The 14,590-nt window shown below is 36.1% G+C and overlaps 1 protein-coding gene across 4 annotated transcripts in view; it reads right to left on the bottom strand.

Moving 5' to 3' along the window:
* Positions 1 to 14,590, bottom strand: part of MPP7 (MAGUK p55 scaffold protein 7) — a 245,426-nt gene that overhangs the window by 105,368 nt on the left and 125,468 nt on the right. For all 4 annotated transcript variants that reach the window (XM_037140833.2, XM_037140832.2, XM_037140836.2 and 1 more), the window contains 2 exons: positions 5,261 to 5,338; positions 2,616 to 2,696 (listed from right to left, as the gene is read on the bottom strand). In XM_037140833.2, the coding sequence (XP_036996728.2) occupies positions 2,616 to 2,696; positions 5,261 to 5,338 (159 nt within the window). The remainder of the gene's footprint in view (positions 1 to 2,615; positions 2,697 to 5,260; positions 5,339 to 14,590) is intronic.

Below are 14,590 nucleotides of genomic sequence, written 5' to 3'. Positions count from 1 at the left end.
GCCAAACTGAACTTATCTTACATCCTCAAACTTGATAACTTATTTTCTTTATGAAATTTCACGTACTGTGCACCTTATTTAAAACATTTATTTTTCACTTCCCACCCCCAGCTCCTTTCTCTCTCCTCTTCCCCCTTCAGCTTCCTCACACTCAGCCTTCAGGACTCAACTTATAGGCCACATCCTCTGGGACGCTTCCTTCCACCACTTCTCTGGCTCCGCATTATTTCCGCATGCTCCCTTTTTTTACCCAACATTTCTCCTATCACCTTCATTAACACATGTATCTTCTGTAAGTTGTACCTATAGGGCCTATTAAATAAATATACAGGAATTAATGAATGAAGATCTGACTCCAATGACACAAATTACCAGAGAAAGTGATAAAATTTTTCAAAAACAGCTGGCCAACCTGTGGTATACATGTATTACCCATAGTGGCTACATAATTGGTTGCATATATCTGTTTTGGTTTAAAAAGTCATTATTACTTTGGAGGTGCATCTCATGTTTCTTTTCAGTATTGTGAAGTAAATATTTAAAACGAAACAATAACCTTTAAAAGTAAATAATTACTTCCTTTATCTACTAAAAAATGATAATATTCAAATTACTACCCCAAAATTCATTTTTCACATTTTAACAGCTAGTTCAACTAACAATTCATGTATACATGTCATAGTCTACTGTACTCCTTCTGCTTTAAAAAAAAAAAAAGCAAATATTTTAGTTTATTCCCAGGACAAAAAGGAGTTGTTGATTGTTTTCTAAAAACAGTCTAAAACTTGTTTTGGAGCCACCCTTCTTAAAGTAATACCTATAAAACTGACATTCAAACTGATAATGATTAATATAAATGGTTTCAAGGAAAATAATGTTAAATGTTAGCTCAAAAAGGGAAGAAAGTTAATTTTTTTCCCAAGACTGGCTAACTAGAAAAAGGCAGCAACATCGCATGCCTAGAACCTTACCCACTTTCTACAAATTATTTCACCCTGACTTCTAAGCCATTCTTCAGTCACATTGCTATATAAATATGAAAAATAAATAAAATCCTTCATCTAAAATATTCCTGCTACAATAAAACTTAAGTAGTTATAAAGTTTTGTCCAATGGTAGAGCATAATACCATCTAAAATCATACCTCCCTCTCCAGCCAAATTTCAGTTTCCACTCAGTATAATCCATTTATTATTAGCTATTTCATTTCTAACACTCTTGAATAGAAAACCAAAATCATGTTTGGTTTGGTTTTGGTCAGAAATTTCTAATGCTCAAGCCAATCTAATACTTCTCAATAAGAAGTGTTAACAGGATTCTCATAGCTAACCTTACCATGCTATGGTTAATATTACCTTCCTGAGTATAGTCTAAGACCAAATGAAGAAATTTTAAGGGCATTCTCTGTCTACGAGTCTCCTTCTCTGAGCTCTTAACCTTTCCACACACTTTGCCTTTAATATCAAGCAACTATTCTGCTCCAGAAAGATCCTTATTCTTTTTATTTTATTAATTTTTACTGTATTTTTTCCATTACCATTTAGTCCCTTTATAGCTCCTTCCCCACCGCAATCACCACTCTGTTGTCCATGAGTCCTTTTTCCTTTTTGCTCAATCCCTCCTTATTTTTTAAGAACTAAAATTTAACCCATGTTTTCTGTAACATTACAAGTCCATTACTCTCCTATTAGTAATCATAGTCCATTTACCTTTTATAGCAATATATAATATATTCATGTACTTATACTTACCTTCAGGGATTAGAAACGATAATCCATACATGTCTTCACTTACCTTTTACTTAAACTAGCTTTCTCATTTTTTGAATATTAATTTAAAACATATATAGTACACTTCCAATGGGGGGTTTCTCAAGAAAGTTAGAAACCAGTTTTTGCATCAAGGCAGAAATTTTCATCCAATAGTCTATATATGCTTACCAGAAATCATCATAACTAATCATTTTCATCACATAATTATGTAATCCATATGTAATTTTGACTCATGAACAATATTTTACATACAAATGCAGTAAAGTCAAATCCAAAATGCATAGGTTTTTAGGATTTAGTACACTTAAGACCTTAGAATTAACGGAAAAATTTCAAAATACCTTCTGTTGACTAACCATATTCAAAGGAGAACTACTAAGTGATAAAATGGGAGGAAAATGACAAGGAGAATTAAAACACATCTACCAATATTTTGGTGGTGTTCACACTAGAAAATTGCTCTGTTCTGGAAAATGGTAGGGTATACTAAAACACAAATTGGTAAAGGGACAAGAGATAGGAGGGGGAAGTGGGAAGAAGAGAAATGTTAAAAATCACTACTAGGTTCTATATTCTGAACTCACAACTTCATTTAAAAATAAAATAACCTGGAAGCCACATTATATCTGCCAACTTAAATTCAGTTTCCCAATTAAAGTATTTTACAATTTGTCACAAGATTATCATAAAAAACTCAACTATTTTTCCTTAGTGAGATTTAATCTATTAAAATACTATTCACTTATTGAAAATAAATTTCCCTAAAAATTGAAGCTCAAAACAAAATTCATCTGAAGTCTCAGAAAGTGGCCTTTTTGGAAGATATTTATTGCATGTCCTCACCTTCACATTGGGTTTTGACAGTAGTTTCAACAGCTCTCTGATCTCACTATTTAATGGCTTGTTCTGAAGCTCTTCAGCCAGCTGCAGGAGAAATCACATTGACATAAAGAACATTTAGTAAGAGCATTATGTAGTTCCATGTGTGACCACTAAAAATCTACCTTGCAACTATCCAGTGATTAAGAACAAGTCAGCATGCAAGAAAACAAACTATCAATCATTGCTCTTCCTTTCAGGCCCTTGGTAGCCCAGATCCCAGCCCAGCCTCTGGGCTAAGTGCAGCCTAAGGAATCACATCAGCCAGATCACCTGATTTATTGCAATGAGGGCGAACCCCAGCACTTCATCTACCAAATGGCCTTTCGCAGGCAGACAAAGGACCACTTGTGAAAAGGACTGGATTAAACTTTGACACTGTTTAAAAAAAAAAAAAAGGAAAAAAGGAAGAAAGAAAGAAAAAGCTCTGAATGAGGTGGTGAAATCCACAGAGTTTCCAAAAACCCACAGTAGCTTGCTGTTTAGAGCTTAGGTAAAAAGAACTAGAATGCTTGTAACAGGGCGAAGGTCCAAACCTTTTATTATGTTTACCTACACAGACTAAGGAGTCTGTTAAATATAAACCAGGTTAACCATAAAATGACTTATAATAGGTTGAGTGCTACTCCAGCACCAAAAATGCTGAGTGTATTCTACTAAAACGATCAAGAATCCCCATTTGGGCCCTGGCCGAGTAGTTCAGTTGGTTGTAGCGTCATACTGATGCTCCAAGGTTGTGCACTGGATCCCTGGTCAGGGCACATACACGAATCAACCAACAAATGCATAAAGGGCTGGAAAAACAGATGCCTGCCTGTCTGTCTCTGTCTCTCTCTCTCCACCTTTTCTCTCCCTTGTAAAGGCAATAAGTAAATTTTTCTTTAATTCCCATTTGCTGGTTCTAGCTAAAGCAAGGGCTAGAGCTTTGAACCTGCCTCATGTTCTTCATTAAAAGATCTTCCCATGAAAATTTCAATTTTAGGCTATAGGAAGGAAAATATAACTTTCATATGAAGAAAAGCAAGACAATTAGAATTACGAAATATGCAATGCAGAATTCAAAGTATGTACATATATTTTCATTTAAAAAAACATTCTTAAAATGCCGCATGACATTTGCCCCTATTGTTTCTATTACACTATAAAAATAATTGTTTTTATCTGTGGAAAAGGACTTTTCTCTAAACAAAAAATGAAATAGAAATTATACACAAAAAAAATTAAAATCTGATAAAATTGTTATATTCCTTGATTACATTTTAAAAAGCTGTTTTTTTAAGGTAACATTTTTACAGAATTAACTTACAAAATGATGCAAATGGCTCTTTGCACTTGTTGGTGATGCTATTTTTTAACATTTCAGTACCTTGCTCTGATGAATTACAAAATGCTGTTTCACCATATTTACATGTTAGTTGCTAATTTTTTTTAAAAAGCAATTTTATCATAATATAATTGGACCTCAATTACATTGGTTTATAAACAAATATTTCCCCAAAGCTTCAATTTTAAATTTTTTTTAATTTAATTTTCTCAAGTGGCAAATGAAGCTTTTTGTAGAACTATACATACACTTTTATTCACCTTCCCTTTAAACGTTTTGGTTCTATAATGCAGAGGTAAACTTCCTCATAAAATACATATACTGACACATCCTTGTAATTTGTAGTTTCTGTAGAGAAAAATGGAAATAAAAGTGTTTGGGGACTAAACAACTTGGAGATTTATTACACATGCTTTAATTTCTAAATTAGAATAAAAGATATACCAAAGAAAATCAACTTCTGAAAATAGCCAATTTTTTTGATACTTATGGCCCTGATATTTTACTAAACTAAATTAAAATAGGTTTTAACATAACAAAGTAAAAACTTAAAAAGCAACAAATTACCTCCAGGAGATCACTGAAACCAACCTTCACATGAAACATATTTCTCGTCTAGCTTGGTGTCCCTTATAGTTTACCCAGGTGTGCTCTCAATTCATCCGAGTCCGAAAGTTAACAGTAAGAAACAGCAAGTTGGTTCCCTACCTCAGATTGAAAATAAAATTATAGCTACAGGAAATTAACTACTCCATCAATGCCAACTGCTTCTAAAATTTATTTTTTGGTTATGAAGGTAATTTGGAAAGGTCTAATACCCATAAATCATTACTATGCTTTATAATCCATTTTAAAAACAATCCTGTCTTTTTATGTATTTTATATGCCTCATTCCTATACTAGTATCTGTCATTTTTTAGTACTGTCAGCAATAGAGCTATCTCATTTGTCTTTATTTCTCCAAAGCATTCCTCTTGTCTGTGACTTTCTGCTTGCTCTAATAGCTGACAGCTTCTCTCTCCCCCAGAGATTTAGACTAAAATTTCTATTACGTAGTTGCCAAGGCAGAACAAGAGGGTATCTACTTGAAGATTTTTATAACAGGAGAGTGAAAATCAGCATAATATCAGTGTAAACTCCATGATGACAGGCCTTTTGGAAACATTTGCAACTTCTTCAGGTTTTCACTCACAGCATCGCACGCCTCTGTCTGCACTAGGGTAAGTTCTGCGGAGGCCAGGCCGGTGGGAGACCTGCCCCGGGGATCTCAGAGCGGCACACTCACCTCGGCGGCCAGGGCGGCTGCGCTGTGGAGGATGGGCACGGGATTCTGCTTCTCATAGTAGTGCAGTTTTTCATGAATCTGGAAGAAAAGCAAATGAATATAAATTCAACTGCTAGCAAACAATCTGAGATATTTAACTATTTTTATCACTGGAAACAGAAACCCATCACTGAACATTCTAAATAAAAATTATGTGTCTATAACCTACAGACGACAAATACACATGCATAATTCATCTGTCACTATGGTCCAGTGTTTATAACATGAAGTCAAACAAAAAAAAAAATCATCATCAAATAAAACCCACATTGAAACTACACCTTTGGGTTTTGGGGGGGGTGTTTTGGTCCCGACAAACATTAGCATAATAAAATCTTTAGATTCTTAAGCATATTGCTTCAATACTTCAAGTATTGGTTGTAGTTTATATTCCTGCTAAAGGCATAAATTATGATTAAAGCAAAGCAGTAAACCTGCAACCGCATCCGGACAGTTGGGTTTGCAATCAGCTCCGAGCGCACAGGTCTGAGCCCAGCGCTCCAGGAACGCACTGCGCTTCGACTTAGTGTTTTTTTTCCAGATTGCCAACTTCACCCTCAAAATTCAAATTTCTAAGAAACAAAGGGATTTCTCATAATTTGAAATACTCCTCATAACTAGTTAGCTTAAATAATTTTCCATCTAGGAAAACTATATTAATAAATAAAAATAACTTGGAACTTAATTTCCCATCATCATTACGCAAGAAACACAAAGGCAAGAACTTATTTGAAAGCATTGTAAGGCCAAAGGAGTTCCTTTAAGATTCTAGTATTATTGTTAAGAAATGAAAGATGCTTTGACACATTCAAAGCTGTGGGTCATTGTTTAATCTATTTCAGCTCTTACAGAGCTGCACTTAAAAAAATTTTATACTTGAAAAGTTACTTTAGCCTCTTATTTATAGTTGAACAAACTGTTCCCCACTATACTATATAGAAAATAGTTGCACTTCACAAATTTTCTGTTTCTAATAGGTATCAAGTGCTGCACTCTTTAAATATAGTCAAAGCTAACCAAACTCTCTCATAAAAAGTCTGGAAGATAGATTTTATTTTGAATTCCCTGATGCTCTTGCTCAGAGAGGATTCTATTACTTTTTTGGCAACCCGGTACATAATGCAAAGCGTCAGCAAAATAATTTTGACACTTATGATATTACCAGAGTAATCAGGGCGACACTTTTACTTAATATCTTGGAACTGTTAAACACTTATTACATCTGTGTAATAAACACGTTTTCAAGAACACAGACTCATAAAAAGTAAGATTTTGATTTGAAAAATGACTACAGAATAATTTAAAACCAACCATTCTAAGAGCTAAATTAATTTTGTTTAATTAGATTATCTAATTATCTAATTATCAAGAATTAGATTATCTCAACATATACTATCACTGAGCTTACCCTCTCATAAACACTTCCAACTTTACTATTTGCAGCTATTTGATTAAATGTCTCCTTTCCTTCAATAATAAATATAGAGGCTTATATATATTAGATACCATGTGCCTGTATTACCTACATAATAGTTATCAGCACTGTTAGTAATATAGTCTTCAATAAGTACCATATCTCAATAACTTCAACTTCAAGAACACTAATGGTAGACAGTGCCAGCATCCCATTTTATAGATAAACAAGTAGACAGGACAGAAATAAGTTGCTGTGGCCCCACAAACAGTAAATGGCAGAGCTGGGATTTAAGACTCAGGCCATTTGGCTCAACACCAGAGCTCTTTATCACCCTGCTTGCCTGCCTCTCAGACTCATCTGTGTTCTCCACTGACCTCGCTCACTGCCGAATGGGTATGACCTGTGTGTCGGACACAGAAAGGAGGCTGGACAGATTGCAGCACAAGGTAATGGCTGCTTCAATGATGACAGGATTAACGGCGATTCCTCTTCACCTCTCTCCCTTTATTGTTTTATTCCTTACGGTTTCTCATTTTTCTACATTAATTTCTATTGCTACTACAACTATAACATAAAACCACATACCTTAAATTATTTCCCCATTTAATGTGCTTCTTCTGAGTGTCTCTTATTTTTTATTTCAATTTTTTTAAATCCTCATCTGAGGGTATGTTTTATTGATTTTTTTTTAAGAGAGAGGAAGGGAAAGAGAGAGGGAGAGAAACACCAATGTGAGCAACAAACATCAACTGGTTGCCTTGCATAGGCGCCCTGAGCAGGAATGAAACCCGCACCCTAGTTATGTGCCCTGACCCAGGTTCGAACCCACGACCTTTTTGGTGCATGGATGGACACTCCAACCAACTGAGCCACCTGGCCAGGGCCTGAGTTGGTAAAAAATTCCTCTTTCTACAATCTTCTTTAGATCCTTGTCTAAGAACCTACCCCTATTCTGCCCACCTCTGGACTTTGTACTATATTGAAAATTTTTTAAATTCTAGAACTCCAAATTCTGGTAACCCTATGTTCTTATGTATTTAATTTCAGTACATAATTTTTTAAATGAAGTTGACAGGAAAGTAAAAATTACTCTAAGTAATTTTGAACTGTTCACTGTTTCTAAAACTACTGAAAGAAATTCTGCTTTTCAATAATTCCAGGGAAGAAAATATAAAGCCAAAATGATTTTTTAATTCTAATATAATTAATAGGTAACAGGTATAGACTTCACCCCGGGCTGACTAAGAGAATTTTCTGTGATGTTGAAAACATTCTGTATCTGCTTGATCGACACTAATTTGGACTCGTCACATGTGGTTAATAAGCACTTGAATTAAAACTGGCTCGTGTACCTGAAGAACTGAATTTTTAAATTTAATTCTAATTAATCTAAATTTAAATTCCCAGAGGTGGTTAGTGGCTCTCATACTGAATAACATGGCACAGCTTTATATGACAAACTCTAATTTATTTTCTTTTACCCCAGAAAAATTCACTGATTTAGTTTGGCAATTTTTCCCGTGTGGTAACATTTTGGAATCCAAGAGGAAAAGAGATGAGCAAAGACATGGCTTAATCATCAACAAGGCGAATATCACCTAGTACTAAACATCACGTACAGCCAAACCTGCAAAACCTTATTTATTTTAACTAAACATGTCCCTTTGAAGATTCAACCATATAAAAACAAAAGTGTACTTAATTTTCATCTCCTGAACAACACATGAAGAAGAGCAAAAGTGGAAGGAGTTGTGGAAAGAAAAGAGTTAGGAATATTGAATCTGGAGAGGAGTGACATTTAAATTCATTTCTTATGAAAAAATATGCAATGATTCAAAGACCCTAAAAAAAAAAAAAAGAATAGCATGCCAAAATATTTAAAATACATGACTAAGAAAAAAAAGAACATTTCAAAATCCATACACATTTATGCTCTATTAAATAGTGTAAAGTATGTGTGCATGAGGATTTGTCTATAATTATACATGTAATCAGAAAAAGTTAGTTAAAATAAAAATCAATTCTACATGTAACCAATTCTTAAGGAAAAACTATAATTACCTTTTTTTACACGCATCTTAAAAATAAATGGTTAATATTTGCAAGGGAGTCTGGTGCCAATAATCTAGTTGCAGTACACAGACAGTAGAAAGTGCCTTAAACGAGGCTTCAGTAACAAAGGCATAAATGAGGCTTAGCAAGTCCCAGTGCAACCATTTGTGTGCAGGCTCTCAATGATGTGTGGGGGCCCTGAGACTGAGCAACCCACTCCTGGTTACTGGAATGATATTAAATAAACCAAGGCTGTAAAATCCGTTTCCTGTCTTCTACTGAGTACAAAATAGTACTAAAAATAACTACTCTGAAGTCTGAATCTCTACTATGTTAATTAAAAGTACCCAATCCAGAACTGGCATGTACACACACACACACACACACACACACACACACACACACACACATCTACCTACCTCTTTTATTGAAAACATGGAGGGAAGGGAACTCTGAATATTAAAAGAAATCCCTGGGACACAATGACAGTCAAAGAGAGCTGGAGATCCCATACTATGTGATGTAGGAATAAAAAACAAAAGTATACTAATGTCTGGGACCCTCATTAGAGACAACAATTTATTATTTCTCCAAAAGGAAAAACATAACAATGAAACAAAACATTGGCTGAAGAGAAAAGAGGAAAAATAAAGCAAAGGGAAAATTTGAACTGCAAAACAATAAACACAGGCAATGCAATAGCACTAATTCTATGCCCTTCTTTCCAATATTATACCGCTAATCTCTCTCTTTTGGCTAATTGTCCTGGCCAATAACACCAGGGAAAAAAATGGGATGGGACCACAGAGAGCTGGCACCCCTGTTTGTGTCTGCTCTCTGGCTTTGCATTGTTATATATATATACACTCATATGACATGAGGATGCGTGCATTCTTAATTTGTCAAGATTTTTTTTAAAGAATGAATGTTCAATGTCATGAAATGTTTTTCAGTATTTACAAACATTTTATTTTATTTGACAAATTATTATGGTAAATTCCATTTACAAATTAGCAAATACTGACCCATCCTTGCACCTTCAAAATGAAACTCACTTGGTTAGGATCTAAGAAAAATAAATGTGAAGACTTTGTAGTACTTTTCACAGTTTTTAAAATTTAATGTCAATACAATTTATTAAGACCCCTGAATTCAGACATATCTGAGTTTAAGTCCCAGTTCAGCTTCTTACTTGCCATTAGACAATTTACTTAACTTCTGCAATGGACTAAATGTTCATGTTCCTCCCAAAATTCATATGCCTATTTCCCACAATGTGGTGATACTCGGAGATGTGGCCCTTGGGAGGTGATTAAGTCATGACGGTAAAGCCCTCACGAATGGCGGTAGTGCCCTTACAATAGAAACCCCTGAGAAAGCCTTGATCTTGGACTTTCCATCCTCCTGAACTGTGAGAAATACATCTCTGCTGTGTATAAGCCACCCAGTCTGCGGTATTCTGTTATTGCAGCTTAAACAAACTAAGATAACTTTCTAAACCATAGTTTCTTCGCACTTAGAAGAGGATAATAATAATACTGGCTACACAGGTAGGTTACTGTGAAAATTAAACAAAGTGATCATTAAAAGAGCTTCACATGGTCTCTCAAAATAGAAAATACCAGTAAGTGGCAGTTTCTGTCTTGATAATTCCTAATACCCCCCAGTTATTCCTAGGGTCGGAACACATTAATTTCCCCCTGACTATATCATACGACACGTACAACAACTGATGCCTAAAGATAAAAATCAGAGCAGGATTGGTACCGTCTGTGCTCAACTAGAGAATGTGCAGTTCTGAAGGACAGTAAACTAAATGCCATGACATTTCCTCAACAACGGTGAAATTAAAAGAAGATGAGGACCTGAATAAAGGCAGAGGTTACGGGGTTAAATAAGCCTGGGTGGATACAGAAAAGATAGAAATTAATTTGACCACAGCAAGTGACAAGTGATGAAGAAAGTACAAGATCAAGCTAAGACTGTCATAAATGAGTTCTCCAGGCAGAATGTGGTTTGTGATGAAAAATCTAGACCTACAAGTTTAACAACATGTGCAAAAAGGGCCTATCTTAAAGCATCCATTGCTTTAGTTGCCCTCTTCCTGAAAGAGAAAGTTCTATCTTTGGGGAGAAGAACGAAATCCTCACAGAGGAAAACACGTTACATCCAAATGGAAAGATTCTTAGAAAATACAGTAACCATCGCAATTATTTCAAAGGCCATGGAGCTCGCTGTCATTGTTGTCGACTACCACCTTCCAAGAGGAATTCAAAAACCCTTTGGCCCACAATCACAAATTCTGCTGAAGCTGAGAGGAAACACAATTTTAAGACGAACCAGGACCTGATCAGGGAAGGTACAGTGCATTCAACATCCCTTATGGGAAAAGAGTGTTAGGACCCAGACTTCACTCACAGAGAGACTGCCCAGCCATCATGAACTGTCTGTCACTGTTTATTCAGATCCTTCAGTGCCATACTATTTCACTCCAGATTAAGTGTCTGCTTCCCAATGCACTTAGAAAGTCAGGTGGTCCTGCATGACCTAGTCCCCACAGGGTTCCATCTCAAGCCACCCTCCCCCATGTTCCAAACACAGCGACCTTATGGCTATTGCTCAAGCCAACAGGGTCTCTCCTACTTCAAGGCATTCTCTCGGCCTGCAATATTCCTCAGTCTTGGGGGTGCCCACACTCATCTCTGGGTCTCAGCTCAAATGTCTTTTCTACAAAAACACATTCCCTACCAGTCCTACCTAATCAAGATTAGTACCCCCCATTGTTACTTCTGATAGCTCTTTGTTCTTTTTGTTCATCATCCTTATCATAGTTCATCTCTGTAGATTTGTCTTTCTGCTTACACCTGTCCTCACTAGGTAATAAAATTCACAGACTAGGGAATATGCCCCTCAAGTTCAGCACTACTTCCCTAGCTCATAGGCCAATACCTCTCATAAATTCTAAGATAGAAATCTATAATTACTTTTAATTAATAATAAATGGACCTATGAATCTTGAAATCCCAGTCAGCTCGTAACACTCCAATATCATAACTTAAAGAGACGATGGGGCAACTTTTTTCTTCTTGCCCCCAAACTGATGAAGACACAGTGCACACAGTGCACAAAGACAGGAAAGCAGTGTCTAGTCCCACATACTAAGAAAAATTTCCATCAGCTGAAAATATACACCTCTCTAGAGTTCAAGAGACTAGTGCAATGTGCTCACCAACCCTACCTATCCTCCCATCTGCCACTTCCCAGTGTGTATGTTTATACCGGGTTGGCCAAAAAGTCTGTTTAGTTTTTTTCATAAAATAAAAGATACATTTTTCATTTTCACCAAAAACTTTGTTAATTTAGGTATTTTGAGTATGTTGGCTATCTCCCATGTGACAGAACTTTGATAGTTTTCAAATAATGTCTCAACTTGATCACTATCAATTTCAACTGGTCTACCCAACTGTGGAGCATGGGCCAGAGGAAAATCACCAGCATAAAACTTCATAAACTACTTTTGACACATTCGATCAGTCACAGAGCTTTCTATACACTCTGCCCAAATCTTTTTTTTTTTTTGCACTGCAGGTGAATTTTTACCTTTCTTGAAATAATAAAGCATAATATGCCGAATATGTAGTTTATTTTCTTCCATCTTCAATATTAAAATGGCTACACAAAAATTCACCAAATCTGATGTTTTCTTAAATGCACACTGATATCATACCTGTCACAATACAATCTAACAAAATAATTTCAAGTGAAATTAAGACGATTAGAGCCATCTTACAGAAAAAAAACAAACAAACATTTTGGCCAACCCAATTGTACACATATGTGTAAGTATTATATATATGAGAGGACACAAGACAGAAAAATTGACTTACCCACATAGGAAAAGAGAAAAATAGAAGTAGGGAGTCTACATTCTAGTGAAGAGTCAAGTCAAGTCTCGAAGAGAATGGAAGTGCAGATAAGAAGACTGAAAGATACTCTCCAGCTCTGGCAGCTGAACAGCTGATTTACCTTTCGTGTCTAACTAATGGGGGAGGGGGAAATGGGGAGAGATGGCAGGGTAAAGAAAGGGAGCTACTGGTTGAGAGGCAGACTATTACTTGGCCTATAAATGATGCATGAGCTTCCTACAGGGGTCAAATGGACCCCACGGAAAGTGGCTGGGCTTGAGTCACCCTTCTGATGATCTAGCCAACCTCACTGGGAAAGGCTTTGGGTTGCACAGACTGTGCACCAGGGAAGATGCAACTCTGCACACTTAAAGCAGAGTAAAAATAGGGTGCCCATAAGTATTAGCCTGAGAAGAAGCAACAACAGTGTGGATAATTAAGTAAACAATTGTTCCTTTCCTTTCCCCTAGCTCCACACACTGGAAGAGCTAGATCTCTTCCCAGAAATAAACCAGTCTACCTCCCAAGGCGTGTGTGAGGAGGAGGTGTGTGTGAGGGGATCAAAGAACACACTGTGCCCCATTCCCACATCAACTCCACTAACTTTGGCTGTCACTAAGGAAGGGAAGAGGTATAATTTAAATCAGACAGCAATGACAAAATGGTCTGTGGTCCTTTTAATAACTGAAAATGCCTGTGTGTGAAATTTTGTTTCAGATAGAAAAGCTAGATTCAGTGTAACACATTTCAGTGCAGTGACTAGAGAAAAAATAAAACCGCCTTTTACAATATTTGCATTGAGCTATTCAATTTATTGACTAGAGTGTTATAGACAAATAGTTATCAAACACTTTTGGTCTCAAACCCCTTCGTCCTCTTAAAATTCACTGAGGACCTCAAAGAGCTCTTAGGTAGGTTATATTTATCAATAGTTGGAGCACTAAAATTAAGAATCTTCAAAATTTCTATCCACTCAGTACATTTATACAATGGAGTACTACACAGCAGTTAAAAAAGGAATACTTACTTTTCGCAACAGCATGGATGGATTTAGAGAATATTATGCTAAGTGAAATAAGCCAGTCAGTGAAAGACAAATACAACATGAGCTCACTTATGTGGAATCTAATGAACAAAATAACGAACAAAATATAAACAGAAGCATAAACACCTGGAACAGACTGACAGCTGTCAGAGCGAAGGGGGGTGGGAAATAGATGAAAGATGGCGAAAGGATTAGGCAACGAATATGTATGCACGACTCATGGACACAAACAAAGATGTGAGCATTGACAGAGGGAGGGGAAGGGAGGGGCTGGGTGGAAGTGGGCAAAGGGAGAAAAAGTGGGGACAATGGTAATAGCATACAATTTTAAAATTTTAACTATTTTTTAATTTATTAATTCATTAAAAATAACAAAAACAAATCTTTTAAAAAGCATGGTTAGTGAGGTAAGAGTTGTATGGTTTTACAAATTTATAAATATCTTCCAGTTCTGGCTGAGAAGAAAACAGCTTGCATTCTCCTATATACTTCTGCATTCAACCTGTTGGGATATGCTGCTTTGGTTGAAATAAATGAACAAAACTGGCCTCACACAGGCTTGTAGTTGGAAGGAGCACTGGCAGTTTAGTAGCCTTTTTTTTTTAAGCTAGCTGTGTATTTGTGGACACCACGCCAAAACTCTACAGGTGACAGTTTTTTAGAGGCAAGTTGCAGAAATGAAGCCATAGAAATGAGCCTTCATCCTCCCCACCACATTACAGTCAGTGGGCTCCCCTGCACTCTCCCTGGACCTTTTACCCAGGTATGACTCTGTAATACCATGCTTTGGTCATCTGGAAAATAGTGCTTCACTGAGCTATGCAGATTTTCCACATGTTTATACATTTCATGGTACAGCAACAACAACAAAA

The sequence above is a fragment of the Artibeus jamaicensis genome, unplaced genomic scaffold (genome assembly GCF_021234435.1).
Source record: "Artibeus jamaicensis isolate MK-2021 breed Jamaican fruit bat unplaced genomic scaffold, CSHL_Jam_final contig_867, whole genome shotgun sequence".
Lineage (NCBI taxonomy): Eukaryota > Metazoa > Chordata > Mammalia > Chiroptera > Phyllostomidae > Artibeus > Artibeus jamaicensis.
This window is presented reverse-complemented; position numbering and strand designations above follow the sequence as displayed.